The 27777-nt window shown below is 42.0% G+C and overlaps 2 protein-coding genes across 2 annotated transcripts in view; one reads left to right on the forward strand and one right to left on the reverse strand.

Annotated features, from left to right (window-relative positions):
- Window positions 1-12358, reverse strand: part of si:dkey-91m11.5 (PH_BCR_vertebrate and RhoGAP_Bcr domain-containing protein) — a 32654-nt gene extending 20296 nt beyond the window's left edge. The window contains exon 1 of the mRNA XM_062384726.1: window positions 10454-12358. Within this exon, the coding sequence (XP_062240710.1) occupies window positions 10454-11834 (1381 nt within the window). The 5' untranslated portion in view covers window positions 11835-12358. The remainder of the gene's footprint in view (window positions 1-10453) is intronic.
- A 1086-nt stretch (window positions 12359-13444) lies between these two features.
- Window positions 13445-27777, forward strand: ift81 (intraflagellar transport 81 homolog). The gene is made up of 18 exons (XM_062385020.1): window positions 13445-13846; window positions 13992-14095; window positions 14229-14409; window positions 14501-14590; window positions 15111-15176; window positions 15466-15576; window positions 16123-16207; window positions 16651-16814; window positions 16914-17009; window positions 17398-17544; window positions 21424-21573; window positions 22656-22784; window positions 23974-24063; window positions 24931-25017; window positions 25153-25224; window positions 25437-25522; window positions 25746-25791; window positions 26944-27777. The coding sequence occupies exons 1-18, from the start codon at window positions 13703-13705 to the stop codon at window positions 27124-27126; spliced, it is 2031 nt and encodes a 676-aa protein (XP_062241004.1). The 5' UTR covers window positions 13445-13702; the 3' UTR covers window positions 27127-27777.

Genomic DNA, 27777 nt, shown 5'->3' on the forward strand with positions numbered 1-27777 from the left:
TAGACCCATTCTTGACTGACATTTCACCACTCCTCGTTTCTCTGTGAATCCCTGTCTCATGTCTTTTGTTTGCTCTGATTGTGAAACACTGAACAAATACAACTAGTAGAAGTTTCCCTTTACAACCTCAACCTATCTAAAAGAGGCATACTCGTTACATAGGACAGAACTTTTCAGGCCAACAGCAGCTTTTAAATAATGAATTATCATTTAAAGGGTCTTTTACATCTGGGTATTGATTCAGTATACAGTAGGCTATACAGAGCAATACAGTATATATTCTATTCTGTCTTTTAGATGTAAGCTCTATCCAGTCATTATTTATGTCAACAGACACACAGCCTGCATTTTACAAAAATTCGCCCTATTAACTTTACTATTGAATTATATTTTCTACAACTCTGATCTCCAAATACCTTATTAAGATTAAGATTAAGATGCATTTATTAGTCCCAAACACATGCACAAACATGCACAGGCACACTCATCCAGGTAGGGAAATGTAACCTCTGCTTTTGACCCATCTGGTGCAGGACACACAGAGCAGTGAGCGACCATGTACGGCGCCCGGGGAGCAGATTTTGGGGAAGTAAGGTGCCTTGCTCAGGGGCGCTAGACAGGGTAGGGAGAATCCTCTTGGATTTTTGGACAGATCAATCCAGGTTCGTCTTTTTATTGTTTCTCCGTTGAGTCGAACCAGAGACCTTTTCTGCCCATAGTCCAAGTTTCTGCCACTATTCCACCGCCTCCTCCATTATGGTTCAGAGGTTGCTTCAAAGCCTTTTTTGCAATGCCAGGTGTGTAATTCATTTTTAATTATTGACTTTCATTGCCTTTAACAGTGAAATTTGAAGATATTATATGATATATGTTAATACAGATCTTCAATAATTCAGAGGATATTTTTAGCTCAGCTGATCTATCAATCTCTATTAAAAAGAGATTCTATAATATATTCACTTCTTCAGTCAAATAAAAGTGAAAATAATGTTACAATAACACAGGGTTGATACAAAGGGCTACACGTGAGAAATCACAGTGTAAAAATATTGTTGTGTCTTGTTTCCATTCAAGGGGAATCATTTACAAAGTATCACAGGAGTGTGGGGAAAGCAAGTTCAGGTATTCTACGATCTGCCTCGTTCTGTCCCAGACCCAACTAGCAGCAGCTTAAAATGGTTTAAACTTGGCCACAGAGCTGTAATAAATATATTGTAATGACATTATATAAGATTGCTAAGCCCAGCAGTTGCAGATGTGAGCTGTGTGCATGGAGCCATGGATCAGAGGGAAGCTGTTCTGTTTTGGACTGTCTCTGAACTCTGTAATCCCGTTTTTCAAGAACTTCATTTAACTGACTACTCCCACACACCATGGTCTAATAGATGTCAGATTACTGAAAATCTTTAAGAAAAAAATAAGAAGATTTGTTTTAGTTGGAAGCACCTTTTACACACAATACACCACATCCTTGCTTTCCCACAGCCCAATCATGAATACAGCTCCTAAAGATAGAGCTCAGGATATATTGTGGCAAAACTCTCCAGTGCTGCTTCTGGAGAATATCAGTCATCCTGAAACGTTGTTCCTTCCTGCAGCTTGTAAACAAGAGCCATGTTCAGAGGAAAATCACAGCAGTTTAATGAGGGGGGGGGGGGGGGGGGGTTGGATGTCCTATTGATGACATAGCAAAGATGCACTGAAGGCCCTAATCCTAATCCACAGAGATGAACAACGGTAAACAGAAACAGAGAGGGAGTGACAGATGTGTGGCCAAGACAGCGTCACAGCATCAGAGTCACTATCACAGAAGTAATCATGTGGTCTTATTCCCCAACATGACGCCAACACTCAGAATCAAAGAGCAAGAAGCAAGGGAGGGACGCTTTCATTTTAACTCGGAAATGTTTACAATTGAGATTGCCATCATCATGTGGCAAGGACACAAAAGCACTGTGCTTCACAGCAGGACATTTAAATAAGTGGAGGGATGATTGGTGCTGGAAACAACCAGTTTTCGGAAATAAAAATCAAAGAGTGAAGAGGTCGATGGATTCATCCCAGAAAGAGCTGGAACCAGAATAGTAGCATCCATAATTCCCCATTTCACGACTTGTAAATAGCACAGTTCTGCCCAGGCTGACACATTGACTGATCACCGATCAGATAAATAGCTTGAGGGGGAGAGGCTTCTATTTGTAATGCTCTGACAAAAAGAGAGAATCAGAGCCCACTTAATGTTCCCCACTGTGAACATATTGACAGTCAGTAAAACCAGTCAGCTGATGGACAGAATTTAGATCGCAAGCTACCAAAAATAAACTCCACACAGCAAATGTGTTGATTGATCCAGCACAGAAAGGGCTGGAATTGAGATTTAAGCATCTATAATTTACCACAGAGATAAAATAAGGCACAATGAAGGACAGCCTTTGTGTCACCTCTCTAATGGCTGTATAGATCTGGAGAGAAAAGTTGCACATTTGGAATAAAAGCGGCCAGAAGATGCCAATGTGAGATGTTGTTAAAAGCTTAGCACCACTTTATGGCTCCAGCAAATGGATTCTCCTCCAGACTGTGCGGTCACCGGGGAAACAGCAGAGGCCGGGAGAGCAGCAGAGGGGAGCCAGCTGAAGGGTGATGGCCTTTCAGACTCTAGATGTGGTGACCCTGGTCAGTGGCACTGGAGTTTTCCTCACTTCATGGCAAATGGAAAAATGTTGACAAATGCACTGCACAAAGGTTTTCCCTGAATCCCACCACTATACTGGGGAAGAACATTCCGCCCATTAATGTTCCTTGTAGGTTTTGCACTCGCACAGTTCCCAAATTGAATGACTTTCAAGAATCAGACTTGAATGATGTCATGTCATTTAGTGTGGGTTAGGCTTCTGAAGCTTGCATTTCCAATTAAACTACTCACTATGTTGGTAACATAGTCTTTTTATTAACAAGATAAGTTTACAGCCATGCTAGCAAAGCTTTCGGCTAAATGCTACTGTCAGTATGCTAACATGCTCAGAGCCCTGATGCCAACATGCAGACCTTTAGGAGGTGTGTTATACCACATTCACGGTCTTAGTTTTGCATGTTAGCAAGCAAACATTTGCGAAATGAAGATAAAATATAGCTGAGGCTAATGTGAATGTAATCATTTTTAATATGTATTCGTTGATTTAAAAAAAGAAAGGAGATTTTCCATAGAAAGCCAAATTAGCTTTCAAAGTTTTTTGATAAGAAACCATTGACTTCATGTTGGCCCCAAAGGATATAAGTCAGTAGAAGTCAGCAGGGTTCATCCTCTAGGGACAGTGAATGTGTTTAGAGACTACAGAGCTGAACTGATCAACCCAGACAACAATCTCTGGAGCAACCGCACTGGCTACATGTTGTATTCTCCAAACTGGGATTACTCACATGATGGTTCTCCAGTAAATTTCTCAGACTTCACAAAGATCCTCCAGAGCCACAGAAGACAATAAACAATTCACAGGCTGTGTAGTACTCGCAAGGAGTAGAGAATCAATGTTGACAACTAAAATGCATGCAGTGCCCCTTTAACCTAATACTGTAACTGGGACATCTGTTATTGCAATTATAGACACCGCCTGTGTGTTTTGGCAAACTGTGAAATTGCTAGCCAACACATCATCATCACATCCTGGCTCATCTGAAGGGTCTGCTGGTCTGAGGGGCCCTTCAAACCACAGGGCCGGTGAAGGCAGCGAGGCCCACCAGCACTCGCCTCTGCTCGGTTGTAGGGCAGCTTCAAATTAGTGCCAGTCACTGAGCAGTGTAGGTCAGGACTGGCCGCCCAGCTCAGCACACCTACTAATCATTGTGTGTTGAAATAGCTCAGGGTGGTCAGACTACTGCTTGTAATGTGCCTAAGCACAGAGAAAATCAAAGCCCAATAATTGTTCCAGCCTGTTAAAATAAACACACAATGGAGCACATGCACGCGTTAGTTATACACAGATTTGCTTTACGGCTGCAAAAAGAAACAGCAACACGTCTAATATGAAACATTCTTATTGGGTTTTTATAAATCAGAGAATGATTCTGCCCATTAAGTATCCTGGAGCCTGGCCAGTCTATAGCCTCAGTAGTTTTATTGTGAACATTATCATCAAATGAAGAACACACTTAAGAAATTTAAGCAGCAGCATGAAAAGCCACAGTGACCTCCAGGTACGATCAAATATTAATTTGCATGTCTGAGCAGAATTAAATATTTGTGAAGGGACCTCACCGGATGTGGCTTAATGTGACAGGCCAAGCTCTAGTCTGCTTAGCAATGCAGGTTTACTATATTATGTTTGTGTTATACAAGCTGGTTAAGGCTAACGGTGAGTATTTTCAAATAACTTGCTTTGTTTTGTTGGTTACAAAACTTGTTAATTTTCTGAAATTAAGTGAAATGTGTCCTATGGCTTCAAAGTGATCTGCACTTGGACATGAGGCATTTACAATAGAAAACACATATATTGTCATATTTTTGGTCATGTAAAATGTTGTGTTCAGTGGCTCTGGTGGAGCTTTCTAACTTTTAGGGGAAAAAATACCCCAATGATGTCATGGTGATGTCATCAGGGGTGGATTTTGTTTAGGAGTGGTGAAAATGAAAAGCTATGGACATGAGCTGTGTCCCAATTTAGAGGCTGCATCCTTCAGAGGCTACATTCGAAGACTAACTCTGAACACAGAAGCGTGATTAGGCTGTCCCAAATAGAAGGCCCCTACAAATGTGGCTGACAAATGCATCCCTCTATCACCAATAAAACAAAGGTCCAAAGAATGGATCCTTCCCAGCCCTATCCCAGGATGCATTGCACTTCAGTGATGAACCGTTTTTCAAAGTGGTAATGGTGCCGGCAAGCAACAAGAAGTCAAATATTCGAGTATCACACTCAACAGTATTCATGTTAAAAAACCAAGTCATTCAAACTTTCTTGTTGTGTCCTAGTGGAACTCTGTCACTAGGCCACTCAACACCTATTTTAAGTCCGATTGAATTATTAAAAAATTATATTCGATTTTTTTTTTAATAAAGAAACAGCACCACCATAGCTGTGAGTTCTCACATGTACCTAGGCCTCTGCACTAAAAGCACCCCATGACGGAGAGAAGACACACAACCGCACTTTCACTTTCATCTTGCCCTACATTTTATGTAGGGCAAGATAAAGCAAATAATTCGATAACCATGTGGTTATAATCGCAGTGAGTTCACAACTCAGTCACAAAGAGATCGATTCTCTCTTTGAGCGATCCAGGATAAACCCTGTTTGTAAATTCTTCTGATTTAGTTCAAACAACGACAAAATTGTAGAACCTAGAGATAAAGCTGTGCTAAAGCTGACGTACGGAACTCCAACCAAAAGCCACGTCTCGACATCTCGTATCTATTTAGATCTTTTAAAAGACATGTTTATGTTGAAATACATTATACATGTAGTTATTTCTCTCAGGTTGTTTTCTCTTGTGGTCATAATTTACAAATAGACATTTTAATGACACAAACCAATGTTTTTCAGGGATTAATAAAATTATGTTTTGGCCAGAACTTTTTTCACTATAAGATAATAAAAGATCAGAGTCAGGATATCTCAGACTCAGCCGCTACAGTTTTGACTATTCTTTTTGGAAGTACAATACACCCCTGGACTGCCCCTTTAAATGGTTTCATATACTCGACTATAGGACTAAAGTGTTCAGACTCACTTGCTGTCTCCCTCTCGTACTGACCAGACTCACTGTGCGACAGAGCATTTTGACTTAAAAAAACTCCACTGGCTGGTGACACAACACGCTCCATGGGTCAGGCTGATATGAGAGAGGTGAACTCATACAACACTTAACATTTCATTAGCTGTTTCCCCCCTACACACCCCACAAGCAGCTGAGACATTCCATAAACACTTGGCCTGCCAGCCAGCAGCACAGAGGACCCTTTGAGTGGGACCAGGGGGGGGGAGCTGAGACTGCAGGAGTAGAGGGCTGAGGCAGAGCACGAGGGAGGATCACTGAGCCGAGGGAGGCCTGCAAGCTCATATACATGCCAGAGATTTGTTTTTCTATGAAGCTTTATCTATGGAAACGTGCATTTTTGTATGTGGACCAAGGAGCTAATATGGAAATCTCATGTAGGCAGTGTTGCTTCTAAACAAGTGTTTTTTTTATCTGTTTTCTGATAGAGGGACCAGAACAAAAAGGCTATTCAGGGCTTTTGCTGTGAGAGCAGCTGGCCGGCCGTACTGATGGCCTGCCAGCTTTTGACCACTTTCCCCAGTACACTGCACAGAAGAACAGGTGTCTTACTTATACTTACACTCACACACACAGTTATACACACACACACACACACACACGGGTGCCCACAAGGGCCGACAGCACTTCCTCTGGCGGGCCTACATTTACTCCAGGAGAGGGAGAGGCTGAAATACTTTAACTTCCTTGACCACTAAACCTCAGATGTTGATGCTCAGGTACAATGATAGCTCTGTCTGAGCTTCCTACAGGGACCTAAAATATTCATGAGTCAGGAGCGAGGACCAGCACCGGTGCGACTTCTGCTGAGGCAGCGAGCGGTGCCCACCTCTGGACTGTTGCCAAGGAATTCAGACATACTTCATCACCTTTCAGACACACAGACACTTTCTATTAATGTCACTACCGACAAAGGCGGACCGGTCCACATACAGAACCTGTGCCATATCATGGCTACGACAAGCTCAGCTATTCCCATCACAAAAAGACACTTTTCAGATGATGTTTTTTTGGAGCGGGATTATGATTAAACTAATGGAACAGAAAGCTGTGGCTACAGACATGTCAGTGCCATGATGATAATTAATTATGGCAAAATAGACCCATCAGAGAGGTGGCCTCCTTAAAAGGGCCCACAGCTAATCACCAGCTCTATTCACAGCAAGGCTCGACAACCGGCCTAGATAACCAGAAACTGGGAGACAAAATGTATTCTTCTATTCATAGGAAGAAAAAAAAACTCCTTTGAAAGGTGTCAGTTTTAGACTGGCCATTTCATGCAGTGATGCAGCTGAGTAGCAGCAGGACAAGTATGGGTTTGTTAGTGGGTGTTTCTTGCTGATGGTAAGTGTGTCATTTTTCCCAGGCAGAGACTACTACCATGCCAGTTATTAAAACACTCACATAAGAGCAACAAGGACAACGTCAACACTGTGTCTGCTGCTGCAGAGTTCAAACGTTCCATGACAGGCTGCAGAATATACTGTTAATTCGCACAGCAAATCTTTCAGTGCAGAGGACTTATTTAAGTAGGACCATTGACATGTGAGCTGTACAGTTTATGAAGCTTTGTCTTAGACACAGTGCATAGCCAACTGGAGCACAAAGCGCCTTAACAACACTGAGATTAAGTTAGTTTACTTGGCTGCAGTGCTTGAATACAACGACAACAAAGAAAACCTTTCCAACTGCTCCCTAAACGGTCACAAACCACAACAGAGAGCAATTTATTGCAAAAACTCGCCTCATGCTAGCTCCCTGCCCCAGAGGATTAATCCAGCAACGTGCACAGTAATGTTATTACAACATCAGAAAATAAATCCAGACTTCTGCTAATCCACAAATCATGGTTCACATGCGGCAGCTGTGCCATTATCAGCAACAGGTCCGCCGTGGACAAAAGCTGCTCTTCAGGGTCCACGGCAGGCCGCTTTGAAGAGAAGGTGTCACAGTGGACAGGCTTCATTAAACAAAGAACTCCACAGATTTTACACATAAAGGGTCTGTTTACTGGTCACAGGAGGTATGCTTCAGAGTTCACTGACAGAGCCAACAGTTGTTTGTCATAACTCAAGGTTGACTTTCAAGCCTTAAAGAGAGCTGTAAGCTTTTGTTAAGGCTGTTAAGTGGAACTGGAGTTTTTATTTTGTTGAAATTAAGCTGTATAGTGTGTTTGCTCTTGAGAAGTTTTATTGAGTCTAAAAACACCCCCCCCCCCCCACCCCCAAATGGTGTCATAGTGATGGAATTGGCGTGGAATTGGAAATTTTTAACACAAAGTCTGTGTTGGAAGAGGAGGCAGGGAGCTCGATGTGGACATTTACATTTCATTGAGGGTATAGAGCATATAACAGTGACGGGGTACTCTTAGAAGGCTCTTGTCAATTTCCAATTCATTTTCTCCATTGACATTTCAGAAATGTTTTATAAAAAGAGTTTAAAGCCTGGAACCAGAACGACCAGCTACGAGATGACTCGTGACTATTCAATACTTGATTCAGACAAAACAAAGTTTTCGAAAAACAGAAAAAAAAGGAACTCTTTTTCAAGAGGGACAGAACTAGGCATCATATAAACCACTGCAGTGAACAACTTCCAGTACACATCTAGAATATAACCTTGGTCGTAATGAAGGGTTGCAATAAATTGTATTTTGTGTTTTGTATACGTTCCTCGAGTTTAGTATAGTCTGTCGTATAGTAACCCAGTGTATTAACTATGAACGATCCAATTACAGCTGAAATCAGCACCCTCAACTTTACACCTCGGTATTATGGGTACTGTAGTAAATCTCCTTGACAATGCAAATAAAACAATTTTTTTTTAAAACGCAGTTGATATCATACAGACTTGTGCCTCCTACAAGAGCACATAACATTGTTTCACAATCTCTTTTGGTAAGTCTACATTGGATGGTTACCATGGTGTGGCTGATAATCGATACCCCGGAACCTCACTGTTGAGCAAAATAACTAAAATAGGATATTTGTTGCTTTATGGGAAATTTAGGAACCAGTGTTTTTGCAATAAAAGCTTTAAAAACATTCAAGTGTGAATAGGTTATTCCCTCTAGTGTTCTTCTAATGACCTATATGTGTGTGTATTCATTATATGGGGAAGCAGAAACTTTCTGTGCATCTGCTATGATGTGTTAGCTTTGGCACAATGAAGAGAAAAAGCAGCTTTTAGTGTGAAAGAAACTGATCCAGAACCAGATCGAATGGATTTAACATTTCAGTCATTGGAGCAGCGTGCTAGCTTACACTTCACGCTGATTATATCATGGACGACCTTCTTGTCCGTCACATGCTTTGTGTCAGAGCGCTTTGGACTGGATCACCTTATATAACAACACATTATTCTGCTCATCTGCTTAATCTGACCCACAGTGGATAACACGTTTTTTTGGGTAAAGGCAGACAATTTTTTTCCAGCTTCAATCCTAATACGAGCCTTGAATCCCAATCCCTCTTTGCATGAACATTTGGCCCAAACAAACAACAATGTGTGTCCTCGTGTGTCACTCACTTTGACAAACGTTCTTGCAGAGGAACACACGCTCCTGCCCCGCCTTCTGTCCTTGGCATTACCAGGTTGCCCAGACCACTCTCCTTATCCCACTTAACATTGTTTTATTGTTAACATGTCAATACTCTCGCTCAATGAGTTATTCTCCTATTGTGTCCATACAAAACAACAGGAAACACTGATGGCAGGCGTTTTGATTGGAAGCCGCGTGACACACTTTAAGCCCCCTTGATCCCTTTTTTTTTTTGAGTGAGTTGTCAGGGCTTTTTCCTACCAGCCTCCCGTAACAAAGAGCCTCCCTAAATTTATCACGCTAGACAAACCCCTTTAAGTTAATTACTCGCACCAAGGACAACAACACTGATGTGTGCTGACACGAAAACACTCAGTGTGGACAGGGTCGAGGGAATGGGGAAGCCCGGGGGCAGCCACTGTCTCAGTCGGAGCATCTCTGCGAAAGTGCTTCAGCACTCAGCGGCCAGAGAGCAGAAGGGGGTGAAAAAAGAGAGGGTGGGCCTGCTCATAAAAGGCGAAAGGAAAACACTACTGAAAGAACTGCAAAACCACTGGGTTACTCTAAGGATCAGCATAAGTAGAATTGATCCAGTCCGCTCGACCCCTTCACGGCAGATTTACCTTTTACAGGGTCAAACATAGTCACAACTTGATTTGTAGTGGTGCAAACCCCAATCTGTTAACCTCCATAGCATGTCCAATATAAATGATGCCTGTGAGAAAAGAAGATAAAAATCCTCTCTAACGGGACTCGTTTTTATCTTAGCCCCTTTGTGTAGGCCACCTAAATCATAACAGCTTAGTTGCCCCAAAGCAAACCAGTGGAAAAACAAGAAACCACAAAAATGTATTTAAAAAAAATTAAGTGGGAATAAAGACTGCCTGGAAATATTTTAGGATGATTTAGTGCAGGTCAAAACTTTAGAATTCATCATAGAGATTGCAAGTGCATTTTACACATCAGACGCTTATTCTGGATTAACGCCAGCCAGGGCAAGCACAGACATCTTTCAGACAGATATCATAGTGGGTCTTTAATGTGCTAATCATCTCTACCAATTAGAGGCCTTTTCGGTTTTTGATCATGAAAATGAATGGATTGGGGAACATCTGTGCGGTGCAGTGTGTCTTGCAGACCTACCCAGATCTCCTTGAACACTGTTGTCATGAGAGGTCCTGCTAGATGTGGTGGAGTCCCCGTCACTGGGCCAGATCAGGCCTGTTTTACGGTTCCCGAGGATGGAGGCCTCAGAAACCATCACCTGCTGCTTTAGACGCTTCTGAGAGAGAGGGGTGGGTGGACTGCTGCTCTCAAAGGACTGCTGCGAGTGCTGGGACGGTGAGCGGCTCTTCTCCCTGTACATCTGATAGGTGGTGGGGCTGGGGGACACATGGCTGGACTGGCCCGAGGAGAAGTCCTCCTCGCTGGATGTCAGGTTCTCGTTGGAGCTGCAGTCGGGTGTGTAGCCTCCTCCCACATCATCAAAGCTGCCGGGGGAATATGAGCGCCTCGGCCAGGTGAGGTGTGTCTCCTCCTCTATGCTGTGGTCCCTAATGTGGATGACTCTGGTGTCCCCTTCAGCCATCATTCCCCCAACATATACACTAGTGTAAGGCTGACACTCCGCTGACTGTCGCTCAGACTTTCCCCCAGTGGGATGGATCACACTTTCTTTCAGGAAGGGCGGGTTGATCTCAGGATCTTCAAATGACCCGTTGTAGCTGGAGTTCTCCTCAGTGGATCTTCCTCTCTGAACAGCCTTACTGATGTCCCCTGTGGCCGCTGACAGGTTCCCTGGGAGGGAGTGCAGGGACCTTTTTCGCTCAATCTGCATGGCCTGACAGCCCAGGGTGCCTATTTTGTCTGAGACATCCTTGTCGTTGACTTTGACCAGCCCTCGCTCGTGATGGTACTCCATGTTCACGTAGAAGGGTTTCTCCTGGCCGCCCATCGTAGACAACCCTCGGCCATCCCCTGCGCTGTGAGAGTTGGCTCTCCTGATGCGCTCAAAGTTGGATCTCAGAGCTGCCACAGAGCCTGTGCCCACTGGGAGGTCAGGGTTCTCAGAGTCCTGGCAGACAGGTGAGACCCCACCCTTCTGTTTGGATGGTGATGCAACATCCACCTCTTCTTCTGGATGCTGTTTGCACCTTGCTGGCTTCACATGACCTCTCTGCTGCTGCTGCTGCTGCTGCTGCTGCTGCTCTTCCACTGGTGCATCACCTGCGTAGGACCTCTGGCTGTCTGGGTCACTGGTCTGGTCTCCGTCTCTTGTCTGTGGAACCCTTTTAAAACCCCATCTCTGTCCATCATAAGACTTCCTCTCTTTTGCAAGCAGAGTCTGCAGGTAGATCATGCGGAAGCGCTCCTTGTTCACCTCCTTCTCCAGCTGCCTGATAGATGTCTTACATGTGTCCAGCTCCTGTTCAATGTCCCCCAGTGTGTTCAGCTCCATGCAGGGAGGATCAGACTCTGGGAACTGGGCTCTCCATGCCTCCACAAACCCCACCGGTTCAACCATTTTTAGAACTCGGACATAAAATGTGCAATCAAGTCACAACACACTCATATGCATAACTAAAGCGGGAACTGGTCTCATTGGTTTAAAACTTAAAGGTTCCATATTGCTGCAATTAAGTGAAGAAGAGTGTTCCCCAGAGTCTGGACGCAAGGGAAGAAAACCTGTTCAGTCTTTACTCACAAACATCAGAATAAATCCTACAGAGGCAGAATCCCAGGTCGGTGTGACGTTATCCTTCTGGTCCCTCTTGGTCTCTTCTCGAGCTCGTCTATTCTCCGGAGAATCCCGCGTCCTCCTCAGTGCTCGCTGTCAGACCGACTCGCTGCTGCTCTGTGGTGTTTTGGCTCTTCGTCAGCTCTACAGTTGCAGCACAAGGAGGAGGGGCCACATGGACACGATCCAGGCTTTCACTATTCTGAACACACGGGCACAGGAAAAACAACAAACCATCAAAGGAAGAAATATAAGCAATGGGGCTCTGTCGAAATGTTGTTTCTTGTCGGGAATCGAATTTTCAGGTAGAGATGACGTCAGGGAAGAAAAGTCATGTGTTCGACAAGGAAACGTAGGACACCCCTGTGACAGTTGTAAAAGTTATGGACCAATAAAATGAGACAACTTTAAAGGGATACATGTCCCAGATGGAGATGTTGGCGCAGGAAGCAGAAACACGAGCTTGTTGAAAGCATCTGCTTCTGTTAGCTGCTCCAATTCAACTGTGACTTTTGATCCCACTAATCCTTTCTTCTTCTTCTTCTTCCCAGCCCTGCTTCAGCTTCTGACATGTCTCCTCTTGACACAGCACACTTGAGCTTTCAGTGATACTCTGCAAACGGCCTCATCCCACAACAGTTCACCGAGGTTCAACCTGAAGACTGAGAGAATGTCGCCATCTGACGGTTCAACACCATGAAAGGGTGGTGCGTTCAATTACAGCTCGACGGGTCTGCAAGGAACATCACCGACGGTGTTTACGTTCAGTTAAATGCATCAACTGAAGTGTATTAATGTCGCAGTATGTAGGCTAATATGTCAAGTGTGCTGAATTACAAAGCAACAAAAGTGAATAGAAGATTCAAAATGTATTTCTGGCTGGCAAATGTCTAGTTTTCACTTTTAAAATGTTTCAATCAATGAGAAATAGTTGTAAGTAATAATAAATGTCACATTAAGTTACCAAAAATTCTCATCACATTAAATGTCCTACACTTCAGGCTGAATTTATTCGATCTTAAAGCACAATTGTATTCTTTGCTGTAAAAAACCTAGTAGGCACATATCAACATTTCAAAATTGATGTATTCTTAGGGACAAAATAACACAACAAAGTTAAAAAAATATATTAAATAAATAGAGGGTCTTACTCAAACAGTATTAACAAGTTTCAAAGCATTGTTGTCTGAAATGCATTGAAGAGATTTTGCAGATGTCTTTTCTATTCATTCCTCTATCTGTTAATATGGGGCTTGGACATATTTGAATCTGAGAATAAAGAGCTACTCTCTGTCTGTGGAGCTGAGACCATCTGCAGTGCTCAGCCCTCCTGAGCGGACTGTAAACGTCACTTCCTGTTAGCAACCAATCAGACACGCCCTCTTGGTTTCCATGGGGCTATTGACAACAACCCCTGTGCTCTGACTGCTAGCTAGCTACCGGCTAACGACTGATAAAGCGACGTAATACTTGCTTCTGGAAATGTATCTGAAACATTTTAAATAGCTGCTTTGCTAACGTCACCACTTAGCTGAATGAATAGGTCTTCAGAAGGTTTCTCGTCGGGTTTGTAAGTTAAGTCCGTCGACGACAGAAAGCTAACTCGCCGTTAGCTGGTTACTAAAGCTGAGAAGAGTCACCACAGCATCACCAAGATGAGTGAGCAGCTGAAGTTCATCGTGGAGCAGCTCAACAAAGAGCCATTCAAGAAAAGCTTCAACCTCATCACGTTCGACTGTCTGGAACCGATGCAGCTGCAGCAGATCTTAAACGATGTCCTGGCTGAAATAGACCCGAAGGTGAGCCACTAACTTTTGGCTTCAACAGCTGAAGCTACACTCGTCAGTTGCGGCAGTGGTGTCCGTGTTACTATTTAATGTGTGATATGTATGAATTAACTGGTGACAGGTGAAATCATTTACTGCTGTTGTTGTTGTTGTTTAGCAATCAATGGATTTACGTGAAGAAATGCCCGAACAAACTGTGAAGAGAATGTGTGCTCTGCTGGGAATGATGAAGTACAGACCTCCTGGCAACTTCTCAGACGTGTAAGTACCTGCAGCCTATTTCACTTGCTGCATCGCACTCCAGTTGCCTATGTACAGAAATGGTGAAGCACTTCTTCTTCGTTTGTAGTCATATATTTCCATGACACTCTCTGCCTCATCCCTCCTCCTGCAGGAGCGCCTTCAGACAGGGTCTGGTGACTGGCAGCAAACCTGTGGTCCACCCCATCCTCCACTGGCTGCTACAGAGGGTCCCCGAGCTGAAGAAGAGGGCTTACCTGGCTCGCTATCTCGTCAAACTGGAGGTGCCTGCAGAGTTTTTGCAGGACGATGTCATCAATGACACAAATCACCAGGTTTGTCTGCGTATAACCGATACAGTGGCAATGTCATCGCCACTTGTCTAAAAGGAATAAGAGGATATACTTTAATGTTGCATGTTCACAGTATGAAGAGCTGGTTGAAGGATTTAAGACGTATCACAAGGAGTGTGAACAGCTGAGGACTTCAGGCTTCTCCACGGCAGAAATCAGAAAGGTAAAAAAAACAGTCAATAGCGTTTTACAATCTCTGTTTGAAGATGTTGAATCTAAAGCTGTCTCAATATAAAACTAGAGATGTTCCAATAACATTGATACATTCACAATATCTGGGTTTTGCATATCAGCCGATACTGAGAACCGATGCGATACTCTGTATGTAAGTTATCATTGTTATCATTGTTGTACTGACTGACTCAGGTAAAACCCTTTGAAAAACCAATACATACATTTTTTGCAACACTATAGAAAATTCACCTATCAGATTTTCTTTTTTCTCTAGGACGTTAAACTAGAACAAAAATGGGGTTGTGAATACTTATATGATGAAACAGAACAAGTCATCTGAATAAGTCAATATGGATTTCAGGAAATTGTGATACCCTTTATTTGTTATGTTTATTTGAGAAAATAATCAAAATATTAATTAATTATTACTATATTTGGTAGTTAAATTCTCCCTCCTTATCTCAGTTGATACAGTCTTCTGATATGATCCATCTTATTTTCAAATACAGGACATTGGTGCAATGGAGGAAGAGAAGGACCAACTAATCAAACGTGTGGAGAGGCTGAAGAAGAGGGTAAGGCAGGTTGTTCTGGGAGGCCCACTCACTCTTGGAATACTTGAAAGGCTTTAGGATTCACTGAGGAATGAAAACATGACCTCAGACATATATTACCAGCTCCTTTAATAGACCTGACAAGTTGAAGGGTCGTCTTAACACGGCTATGTAATGTAATGAGGTGTTGATTTAATGGGTCTTTACTTACAGGCCCCTGCCAAAAGGTGAAACCTGACTCTGGCTATTTCTGCTCACCATATGATAACCTGCAATTTAACATTATCACATTAATGTGTTGCTCCACTAGGTGGAGTCAGTGTCCAACCACCAGCGGATGCTAGACCAAGCCAGACAGCTGCGAGTGGAGAATGAGAGAGAGGAGTCACTGACGCACCAGAAGCTAGAACAGAAGAACCAAGTAAGTGCTGGTGATTGATGGTGGTTTGTCATCGCATTTGTTCCCCTTGGTTTTACACAGACTTCGTAGACCAGCCAAACAGTTGGATGCTGTGCTTAGGAAGTCTGAGGCGGTGGTCTAGTGGCAGAAACTTGGACTATGGGCAGAGAAGGTCTCTGGTTCGACTCCACGGAGAGGCAACAAAAGACGAACCTGGATTGATCTGTCCAAAAATCCAAGAGTCTACCTACCCTGTCTAGTGCCCCTGAGCAAGGCACCTTACTCCCCCAACATCTGCTCCCCGAGTGCCGTACATGGTCGCTCACTGCTCTGTGTGTCCTGCACGAGATGGGTGAAAAAAGCAGAGGTTAAATTTCGCTACCTGCATGAGTGTGCCTTTGCATGTCTGTGGGACTAATAAATGCATCTTAACCTTTCAATGAAAAGATCATTGTTTTAATCCAGAAAACGACCACTAATGAAAAAAAACGTTAGCTGCACCCCTAATGTTGTTGTTCTTTTTTCCATATATTACCTGTGCTAGTAATTGTTTATGTTTGCGTGCAGTTGTTCCAGACAGAGCAGAGGCTGCAGAGATCACAGCTGCAGTTGAAGGATTTGCAACAGGCAGCAGCAGATGCCAATCCAGAGAGTGAGTACCCGGGTCCTTCTGCTGCCTCTGCAGGACACAGCTGGATGAGAGGTTCAAGGACACAGCAGAGCGTTCGAGGCTCTCTCGGCTAATAGGCTTTCATCTGTTGAGACCCTCCAATTACAATGGTCTTTGAAGTGCCATCACACAGCTTATGTGATGTTGGAATTGTCTCCTTTTGCGCTCCTCTGATATTGGCCGCTTTAGCCGCACAAGAGATTTACATATTTGCAGTTTCTAAAATGACCTGTGCAATGCAGACTGAGGTGGAGCTGTCAATTGTCACCATCACTGTATGTGTGGGCCCAAATAAGAGCTTTGAATATAGCGTCCTTCACTACAAACACTTGCCTTTTAAGAATGAAATTATTCAAACACTATTTCACTATCAGTACATTTTAAACAGGCTCAAAATTCTTAATTAAAAGCCCAGTCTCTTTCAGGTTTAATGAAGAGGCTTGAAGAGGAGATCAAGATCAACTCCTACATGGTCTCTGAGAAGCTCCCCAAAGAGCTGGAGCGTATGAGGCACACGGTGCAGTACCTTCAGAAGGTGGCCTCAGAGCCTGCCATGGGCCAGGCTGACCTCCAGGAGCTGGAGGACAAGGTCAGGAGCAGAATGTGGTGTCACCTGTGTCCGCTTTCATATGTTGAGAAATTCCTGATGTGTTCTTCTCTGAGTGATCTTTAATTTACACTTCTACAGATTAAAGAAGTCGATTCCCAGATAAACCAGCTGATTGAGAAGAGGATGATGAGAAATGACCCCATGGACGACAAACTGACACTTTTCAGGCAACAGGTGCTGATTGTATTGAATTTCTTTAATACCTTACATTTTTTTGTCAAATATACACGCTATAAGTGTACATTTTTATTCTTATAGCGTTTGTTTATACTCAACAAAAAAAAAGTTTTATAGTTATAAAATTATATATTAATGAGGAACAGATAGTTTGTTAGAATTCTTGATGATGAACTACCAGGAATAAGAGGATATGAGTCATTATGTAATGGAGATATTCAGGGGACCTGAAGCAATCCAGGTGCTCTTTATTTACAAGCCCATGTTTCTTTTCCCATTTCTGCCCTCATCACATTTACTTTCCCCGGTTGCATTTATGTTTAAAGTCACTCAGCATAAACGTTTCTATCGTGTTGGTCTGTCTAATGTACCACGACTTTCGCAGGCATCCATCATCATTCGTAGGAAGGAGTCGAAGGCAGAGGAGCTTCAGGAAGCGAGGGAGGAGTTGGCTGAAGCAGAGAGGGAGCTGAGGCAGAGGGGCAGCCAGGCACAAGTCTCAGAGGGGGAGGAGGTTGTCCGGGGTGATGAGGTACACTGTTGGAAATGCTTCTAACCGTCACAAAATAATAGTCACTGAATATAAGCTAAATCTGAATTTCTTTAGAGTAATGCTGATGTTATTGTATTTATTTACATACTTAATTTCCGAAGAGAACTGAACTGACAGTAGCCAAGAAGATAAACATTTTCTGCATGTTTATCTTCTTGTGTGTGGTAACAGCAACATCACCTACACAGACTCCAGCTTTATCTAAGTGCACATGAGTAGATCTGCAAACTGTAGAAAACACAAGAGGCTATTTCTGTTCTTATCCAAACACAGGCGGCCTTACTGTCTAATGCTACTTATCCCTTTTTCCTGCTCTCCCTCACATTCCCATGCAGAGCCAGAAATAGAACACAACAGAGAATATCCAGAACAAGGAAGCGCAATGGACAAAGTGGCTGAAACTCAGCCTTTTCACTAATCTTATGTATAAGAAGTTACCTAATTCAAGTCAGCTGGACACATAAAACAGACTTGGGTTCTAACACTTTTGTCTTTATTTATATCACATGACGAGGATGTACTCCCGCTTTCAGACACATGGCACAGTGAACTGTCACGTTGACAAACCCGACTGAACTACTGAAAAAAACACATAATAATAAAGTTGCACATAAGTCATAAGGCCTTGGGCAAGGGTCTCTTCTTTTTACAATGCAAACATTAGGCTCACCGTCAATGTATCAGCTATAAACAGTTCTGCGTTAGCAAAGAGATGCTGATAGATGGAGGCTGTGCTGTGACCGTATGCACCGTGTGGATGAGAGTTTTTATAGCCTGGTGTTTGACACACATAGATATCCGTGAGGTGAGAGCTAGAGACAGAACATGTGTGAAATTACAACAGCTCTCCCTCCTCCACCCTGTGTTCTGTGGGTCCGCTGTCAATCCCTGTGGAGAGCACAAACGTTTGTGTTTAACCCAAAGGCTGTACCACGAGTGGTGTTTCACCCTGACCTCTGACCTGCATATATAAGATACCGATATCACAAACATTTAAGATACTAAAAGTATAACTTAGCATCAGTAAACTGGTGCCACATTAATCTGAGATAATGGTAACATTTATCTAAATAATATGTTTTGGGTAATCTGATTTAGAGCTACAAAAGATTGATACCAGCCTGGACAACCCACTGGGAAAAGTGGGAAAAGGCACAGGACCCCAGATCTGAGAGGCCCCAAAAGTCCCTGGTTCACTGTGTAATTCTATTTATTATAAATATATTCTGTATATTGCACCACTCATTCATAGAAAGAAAATGTAGTTTTAAAACCTTAGTAACTTCTATTAATATTATAGTCACATTGGGAAATTGGAGCCGACAGGAAATGAGGGTGGTAGTTGGGGCATGGGGAGGGTCAACATGCAGAAGAATATTGTGGCAGATTTTGTTTAGTTTGTTTTGATTATAACAGAGCCAGGAAAACCTTTTTCCTAAATTCTGAACTAATCTTGTAAACAATCTTGTTTGCAGTCGATGGACATACTCTTCAGGCTTCTTTCTGCATTTTATGTACTAGCGTTTGATAGATGGTGGCAGTCTTAAAGCAGAAACAAAATGAAAGTTCACTAATTCTGGCAAATGATAGAGTGAGTGAAATATCAGCAGGGAAGTTATTTAAAATGTGTTTATTCTTTTCAGGAAGGAAAGAGATATAAATCATCTTAGAGAGTAGGGAGAAGAAGCCAAATCTTCTTTGTTACAGGAAGAAGTATGAGGTGATGTTTAAAGTGTTGTAATGTCATTTGGGGGGAAAAGTCTAGCTGGCAATACCTCTGGTATAAGCCTAGGACAGAGCATAAGGGCCACTTACAGGGGGAACAATGTCTCAGATTTTGTCTTTATTTAAAATGATCACAACAATCAGGACTTTGAAAAGATTTTGCAAAAAGCCCAGACATCGAGCAATTTGCCTCTTTTGTGGAGGAGAAAATGTTTGTAATAGTTATTCTTTTCTCCCTTTAAGTGTCTCTAATACTAATTTATATATATATATATAAGCCACTGTCTATGTTCAACGTTAATTATATCACTGTATTACAAGTAATTAGACACTGACTAACTTGCCCTTAAGCCTGATGGGAGGGGGTTGTTTGTAGAGACAAAGAGAGCCCTTGAGACTCTATGAACAACTAAATGGAGAATGTTTGTAAAACACAGCTTATCAGACTCCTTGGTAGTTTGGGGCCATCAGCCACCGTGGAGAGGATCACTTTATCAGAGCTATTTTCCATTCTGCAGGTTAAGTGTCATCACATGCCACCTACCAACTGCAGGCTCTCTCTGGGAGCGATGACTACATCTGCTCGTCACCGGTTGGCCAGTAACATAAAACCACTTTGTTAGCCAGCCTCATCACAGTGGTTAAATTTATCCTGACTTCAGTCAAGACATAAATCTGAGTTAGATGTGGGCGTTTATATTTTTTTAAATAGGTGGATTTCTCTATTTTAACTAGCTATATTTGATTCATTCTTCAAAGGGATACATTCCTGCTGTGTGTTCCACATGAAGTCATCAGATGTATCTGCTGCACCATTCATGTTTTTATTGCCTTGTTTGCAAGTGTGTGTCGTTGTCAGTGCACTGCATCTCTGAGACAGGTGTGTGATGTCCAGTTTAACCGCATTTGTTTTGTGGCCACAAAGTCGGTAACACTATGCAGTATTATTCTGCTGTGCTAATTCCTCTCTCAGCCATGTCTGCCCTTGATGTCCAAAAATACACAAAGAATAGATGTCGCTCACACACTCACACCTACCCACCCAACCACTCACTCACTCACTCGCGCACACACACTTACATACATCAAACTTCCTGGATCCCCAAAGGATATGAAGCACATTCTGTGATTTCTGGGGCTGTTCTCTCGTGTCCATGTTCATTTATAGCTGCTCTTCATTGTGGAGAAGTTTCATTGTGTCCCAGCAGACAGTCAGGGCGGGGAGCGACTGAACATCCACTTAAAGCACTTATTCTGCCAGATGAAGCCACTCGCTGTACATAGCTGGTCCGTCAGCTGGCCGTGAACCTGAAAGGATCAGGTGACCGTGTCAGATCATAGTGTGGCCCAGAGGCCCCTCAACTGAAGTCACTGTTGTATTCTAATCCCTTCCCTCCCCTGGCTCAACCCATTGTCTTCTCATGTGGCCTTTCATAGTATTTCAGCTGTGCTGGACACTAACTCAACAAATATAAACTTCCTATGCCTCTTTCATTGAATTTCCAACTCTAATATCTTGCTTGTAGCAGCCACAAGAACATTGGTTTTACTTAATAGGTGATTTGGTCATTTTAGACGAGGGAGATGGCTGAGAGTGTATTGTAGAATTGACAGGGGACTCATCCCCCTACAAATCGCTTTTTACTGAATCACTAGCAATGTACAAATATTTCAGATGCCGGAAATGGATGTTTTAAGAGGATTAATTCCCAAACGGTAATTGTACCCTGTCCAGCATCAAATGTCAGAAAAAATGAGCATTAAGAAGCATTTAGCAGCTAAAGAGACCGATATATCCCCAGAGCTGGTGGCGAGTAAAGCAGGGCCAAACAAAGTATTGGACACAGCAGTCAAGAAACCTGAATCCAAATGAAGGCTTGTGTTGTTTGATCCATAACTTTGAAATGTTTAAATAAGCAACTGTTTTCTAACCACTTTGTGAACTTTGTGTTGTACTCACAGCCTTTCCCACTGCCCTCAAGATCAGTAAATGTAGCTGTAAAGACCTTTGAACAAAGAAACCATCAAATATCACATGAAAGCATTATTTCGCATCCCTTTCTCTGAACACTAAATCCAGCTTTCTTTGAATTTCAGGGTAACAAAAGATGTCACTTTTTTTGTTCCTCACAGCTGAAACGATTGGTGGTGAAACTGCGGAGCAAGGGAACCGTGTTCAAGAAGAAACGACAGGAAATTGCTGAGATGAAAGCCGAATATGGAGTCCTGCAACGAACAGAGGAGATTCTCAAGCAGAGACATGAGACGGTTCAACAAAAACTGGTAACTCTTGTTTAATTTTTCATGTAACAGAAGACAAGACTAAACAAAGACAGTGTTTACATTCAAATAAAGGAAGGAGTGGGTTGTACTTGAAATTGTTAAGCACCCAGAGTACAAATCAAGAGCAAATTACAAATATTAAAATATAAGACTTGTCATAAGTTTAATTCTTGCATTTTTCAGTAGCTGGCAATTGGCCTGCCATCATATGTTGTTGAGAGTCCAGTAAATTGCAAAGGAACATTTGTGCAATCATCATTTTCAGTCTTCCATATTGTACCCGGAGCACAGACATCCTCCTGACTTCTTTTAATGCCCTCTCTGCCCTGTAGCCTTCATACCGTATTCCCCTCCCTGCACTTAGACTGCCATTCCAAATGTTCTGCTTTCGCTTGATCTCCCCATTCACGCACTTTGTGTTAACAATGAAGGGGCAGAAGCTTCCTGGAAATGGCTTCACACCTCTGTGCAGTCCCAGCACCTGACTTGTTGATAGGCAGTGTGACGCAGGCAGAGCTGCTATTTCTGAAGGCTCCATCTGCTGCTGTCTGCACATCCCACTACGATCTGTTATAGCAATGAAAGTTTTCCTGCTGCTCACATCTCCAGCTGGTGATGAATGGATGTTGCAGTGGTCCCTCTACATTTTGAAACATGAAATGCTTTGTGTTTGAATCTGTTTTCAAATATTTTTTATGTCACGGGTTCACCAAAACCAAAGCATTTCGATCGCCAACTGGTGGCTAGCTGCAGAATAGGTCAAAGATCCCACCTTCTCTTGTTAGTAGATGTGATGGTTGCTCTCATTTTAAGTAGTTATTATCACACTGATGTTCGTTTAAGTACACATTTTTCACTTTTTCCCGGATATTTTGGCTTCATATAAGGATACTGTCAGGAAGTGGACATGTGTCGTCAATCTTTATATACAGTCAATGTAGCACACTCATAGGTTCTTCATGTAGATGTAGATTTTTGTAGTGACAAAGACCAATTCATTGTTTAAATTGTATGTGACTGTTTATCTATATTTCGATATTTGTTCCTGTTAGTTACTGTGCATCTCTGATCTATTTTTTAAGCAAATGATGGAAGCTGAGAAAGGAATCTCTGGCTACAGCAATACTCAGGAGGAACTGGAGAGGGTGTCTGCTATCAAGAGCGAGCTAGACGAAAAGAAGGGCCGCACACTGGACGACATGTCTGAAATGGTGAGTATACTGTGGGGCCTTGAGTTAAGTCCCCACAAATCTGCCTTTGTTGATAAATACTAATAAATTTGAACGTTGTAGAACAAACTGAACTACAGATACTGTAAGTGGCATGTAATCAATAATCTAATTAAGCCCACCTTAGTTTCATTATGTAGACATGTTTACATCTTAATTATATTATAACATCTTTGGAGTTGTCACAGCATCAACATAAGGCAGTAACCAACTGCTCGACGACACATGCCCTGTGTTCGAGTGTAAACAAGTAATAAGATGTAACATTTACATGAGTCTTATGCAATATTACGTCATCAACTTTGCACACATTGGCTGGGGTGCAGGCCATTTCATTTCAGTTCAATATGTAATTTTTGGATTTCTCATCTGTTCTTTACACTGAGATAGTAAACGATTGACAGTATTCCAGCATAGCTCATTGCTTCAGCTTTATTTATCAACCTGTCATCCTTTGGTGTCAAGACTCAGAGGGAAACAGACGTGAGTGATTAGGCCATACTCCAAACTGCAGTGCATTTGTTAAAACGTGTTTGGCAGGAGGTACAGCAGGACTCCCAGTGATGGAGTCAAACATCACTGGCTCCAACCTGAGAGAAGACCTTTACTCTGGGATTGGATTATATCGGCAAAGCCAAACAGATGAAATCTGTAATGATTTAACAAATTCTGAACAAACTGACACTTACTATTGTCATATAATCTTTGCTGTGGTTTGTGGTAAAGAACTAAAGTGACACACTCACCCTGGCTGTAAATACTTTAGCCCTTTACTGAGAAATGTTTGTCAGATTTGTCAATTGATTCTGCTGCTGAACTTCATTATTTATGTTAATCATTAGACACAGTCACATTAGCTTCAGAGTTAAATATGTACATGGTAAACTAGACCATTTTATGATACTACATTATTACTTGAGTACTCAGTAGTCATGACATCATCATCTTAAAACTCAGCCTTCATCTTAATCTCATGCTCAGACCTGCAATATTTCATAACTTAAACAGTTGTGACAATATCAAGGAGACAAAAACTGTCAACAGAGGCTCTTACAAACACACACACACACACACACACACACACAAACACTCAAACAAAGTGAAGACTACATAAATACTATTACCTCTTCATTCACATTATGACTAGTGTTGATTTTGTTGTTTTTTACAGGTGAAGAAATTAAATTCCATGATAGTGGAGAAGAAGTCCGCTCTCGCTCCGATCATAAAAGAACTGAGGTCACTGAGGCAGCGGTGTCAGGTGATGTTTGCCCACATCTGCCCGCTGCAATCTACTGATGCCACATGAAATAACTTACATGATTCCTCACACCATCGCCATTTGTGTTTGAGAGGAAAATTGGCCACCTATTTGAATAAAAACGATGCCATTAGCAGTCAAGCGGGCACTGCATTTGCTCATAAGGACTTTCGAATAATGATGCCGATTTATAACCTAAGAGGCATTCAAATGAGGCTGACAGTCTGTGGGTCATTCATTAATCTGAATTTAATGGAATTAATGCAAACTCCAAAATGCTATTTTGCATACAGTATATATGATGGAAGCCAGTGCAAAATGCAGTTCTTACATGTCACAAACAACTGACACATTCTCCCTGCATAGCCAAAGCATAGACAATGTAATTTGAGAAAAACATGATACACTATAAATCTAAATTCTAAATTTAAAAACACGGTGGGATCTCGACTTGTGTGGCTTCAAGGCAGTAAGAATGATCAGGCATTGTGTTTGTGTGTTGTGTTGGAGTAGGTCCATTAAGAATAATTTACATAGTATGATGCATGATGGGAAAGCCCCCCACACCGCTGAGCTAAAGCAGAGGATTACATTTTCCTACATGTGTTCCCAGAACGACTCTAACTGCTAATGAAGCGCTGCAACAGGAAGACATAAATAGACTTTTGTGAGAGCCTGTTGTAAGTTAAACTGCTCAGAATGTCAGCTGTAATTTTAGGTTGATGTGAAACAGTGCTGCGAGAGTGAAAAAGGTGATTTAAGATGCGACTCTATGAGTTTGTCTCAGCTCCCATTAGTGTACAGTACGTGAAAACTTTTGTCCGTCAGTTGGACAGTGTATGACCCTGTGGATTCTGATCTTAACAGGAGATAAACCAGGAATATGAGGAAAAGAAGGTGCAATATGAAAGTTGTGCTGTTGGTCTGGAGAGCAACAGATCAAAACTGGAGCAGGTACCATCACTATCCTACATTAGATTGAATATACTCAACAATTTAAATACAAGTTTATCCAGCATATTTCTGTATGATGTTTTTTGATTTTGCTGTAGCGACCATATGTCTTTTTCTCTTCATGTTTTTTTACAGGAGGTGAAAGCATTGAGAGAGGAGACGGCTCAAGAAGAAAACCAGTATCATTATATCAACTCCATGTCAGAGGCACGTATTTTCAATAGATAGTTGCTAGTTGGTATTCGATAATAGTTTTAGAAAATAATATTTTAGCTATTAGCAACAGAGGGCATATAATCATCCTTCATTACCTCTGTCTTACAAGCCAAATATGGTCAAATTCGAATTTACACTCCAGACTATGAATAGTGACTCTCTACTCACAATAAACCTGATCTCTCAATCTCTCACCTCCACAGATCAATGAGATGCAATTACAGCGGGCGGCTGAAGAGATGAAGGCCTATGTGTCATCAGACCCGTTAGAGAGGAAGAAGACCATCAGGTGAGCACGTCGAGCCAGGTCCGCTAGCTGCTCGCAAGACGAGACGCCCGTTTTAAGACACAGGCAGTTCAGTTGCTTACACATAATTCTTGCATAAAAACTGGGGGAGTTGCGATTTTCAAGATTTGCTAATTTACCACATTTTGTTTAAGAAGCCCTTGGTGAGAGCGATATGCAAGATTGTGATGGTATGCTTAAGTTGTCTTCCTCTGCTTTTTTGTAGGGAGGCGTACATGAAGAACATTTCAGAACAAGAGCTACTGGGAAAGGTGAGAAAACTGTGCCGTAGCAGATGCCATGTGTCAAAATATTATTTTATTCTGTAGTTAGTATGTACATGGCCTGAGGCTTTGTAAATGTAAATAAAAAAAAAACTTCCAGGGTAATTAAGGACACTAGTTTATATAATCCACAATTATTTATTGGCTTGGTTGGTTCAAGTGTAATTAGTGTCTTTCTTAATGATGACGGGAGAATACCAGCTTCAAAGCTCTGCCAATACATGTTTATAAGAGGGTGTATTCATTTTCTTCAAAGGCTTGATGCATATTTATAATATCTGTTCATCAAGATGACTTTCAATAATGTAATGACTGAGAGAAACTGGCCAAAGCTCCATCGTTCTTCTTTTGATCTGATGATGATAAAGTCCCTGAGTTTGTTAAAACTGTATTGATTTATTTCTCTCATCTGCCAGTTCTTTCATGGAGCACTTGCAGTTCTCAATGAATTAATTAGTTATTGTTATAAAGCTTGTCAATCATTGTTCTCTTAAATAGACTTTAAAGGCCTCTCAGTCACTTTATTTATTTGAAGAACATATCAATCAGTATTTGTGCAAGTCAGATTATGTTAATGAGAAAGACATTTCTGATTTGTTTGGGTACTTTCTCCTCCATGAATCACACAAATCAAAGTCTTGTATCAAAATAAAGTAAAGAAAGATTTCAAAATTGTTCCCTATTTTGTACTCTAATTTACACCTTATGAGTCCGTTAAGTTAGTCAACAGTGTTGTGTCTGTTATTTACCAATTCTTACCGCTCGTTCAGTCGTTTCTGGCTTTGGTAATGGTGCTCCAACCACAAAAATCTCTCAACGTCTGTAGCTGAGAGTTTCTATCTGGTACCCAAGGGTTTGCACTGTTTTCTGTTTTCTGTTTTCATTTGTATGGGTATTTTGTGTTGTCATCCTGTGTATTGGCTCTTTCACTTTTCCCTGCTCTTGTGTTTGAATGCATTTTTCTGTTTATTGTGACGTTGGAGTCTTAAATACTCATATACAGAATTTAGGCTGTTTGCAGTGAGAGTATTTTCCAACTCATCTTATTTGCTTACCACCATTTGGATTCCCCCCTGCAGTGTGGCCTTTTAACACAATCAGTCAGGCTAAGTTATCACTGCCTTCTTTTGTGGTCTTCAGAAGTTACGTGAGAAGCAGAAGATGGTGAGGGAGAGCCACAGTGCCAACATGGAGCAGATGAAATTGTGGCGGGACTTGGAGCAGCTGATGGAGTGCAAGAGGCAGTGCTTCATACGAGCTCAGAGCCAGGCTTCTATTGGTCAAGTCATCCAGGAGGGAGGAGAGGATAGGCTGGTGTTGTAAGGGCATGTCAAGGCAGAGGTCAAATAAAGGTTACCTACGGTACAATCATTACAACGAGTTCAAGTTATTCTTCTAAACCCTCCAATATCATGTTTAATCATTTTATAAATATAGGGTTGTTACATGTAAACTGTTAGTGGACACTATAGTTCATTCAGATAAGTGGTTCACTGTGTTCATAGGGTTCATTTCCCCTCCATCTTGTCTGTTACACGCTGCCACTTTCACTTGATGGTTTATCTCGTGTAACCAGTAACTCCTGGCGATGACACGGTTTAAGGTGCTTTGAAAATCCACAACCTAAAGAAACCCCCATGTATGAGGAGGTGTTGCCGGACGAGGATTTTCACTTTCTCTGACCCACTGGAGACACATCTTTAAGAATACACTTTCAATCAAAGTGTTCAGAGATAACACCATACTAAGTGGGGCACTTGGGATATGGCCCCAGTCAGCTATTTTTGGCAACAACGACCATGACCTTGGACAGAATGTCTTGGCAGCTTTGGAATTCACTTGGGCGGTGCAATAGAAATAGTAATTTGTTTCTATTTTGTGTAATTACATACATTATATTGTATAATAAATCCTTGACATCCATAAAGACATTGTGGTTTTCTATGTAGATCTAATAAATATATTTTACATTCA

This window comes from Platichthys flesus, chromosome 3, assembly GCF_949316205.1.
Source record: "Platichthys flesus chromosome 3, fPlaFle2.1, whole genome shotgun sequence".
In the NCBI taxonomy this organism is placed as follows: Eukaryota; Metazoa; Chordata; class Actinopteri; order Pleuronectiformes; family Pleuronectidae; genus Platichthys; species Platichthys flesus.

What these genes read in the sequence shown, in the direction of transcription:
- ift81 (XM_062385020.1), top strand. Translation starts at nt 13,703, where the DNA reads ATGAGTGAGCAGCTGAAGTTCATCGTGGAGCAGCTCAACAAAGAGCCA. An exon ending in TCAATGACACAAATCACCAG is followed by an intron (nt 14,410 to 14,500) that starts GTTTGTCTGCGT and finishes GCATGTTCACAG; the next exon opens with TATGAAGAGCTGGTTGAAGG. An exon ending in ACAGATCAAAACTGGAGCAG is followed by an intron (nt 25,018 to 25,152) that starts GTACCATCACTA and finishes GTTTTTTTACAG; the next exon opens with GAGGTGAAAGCATTGAGAGA.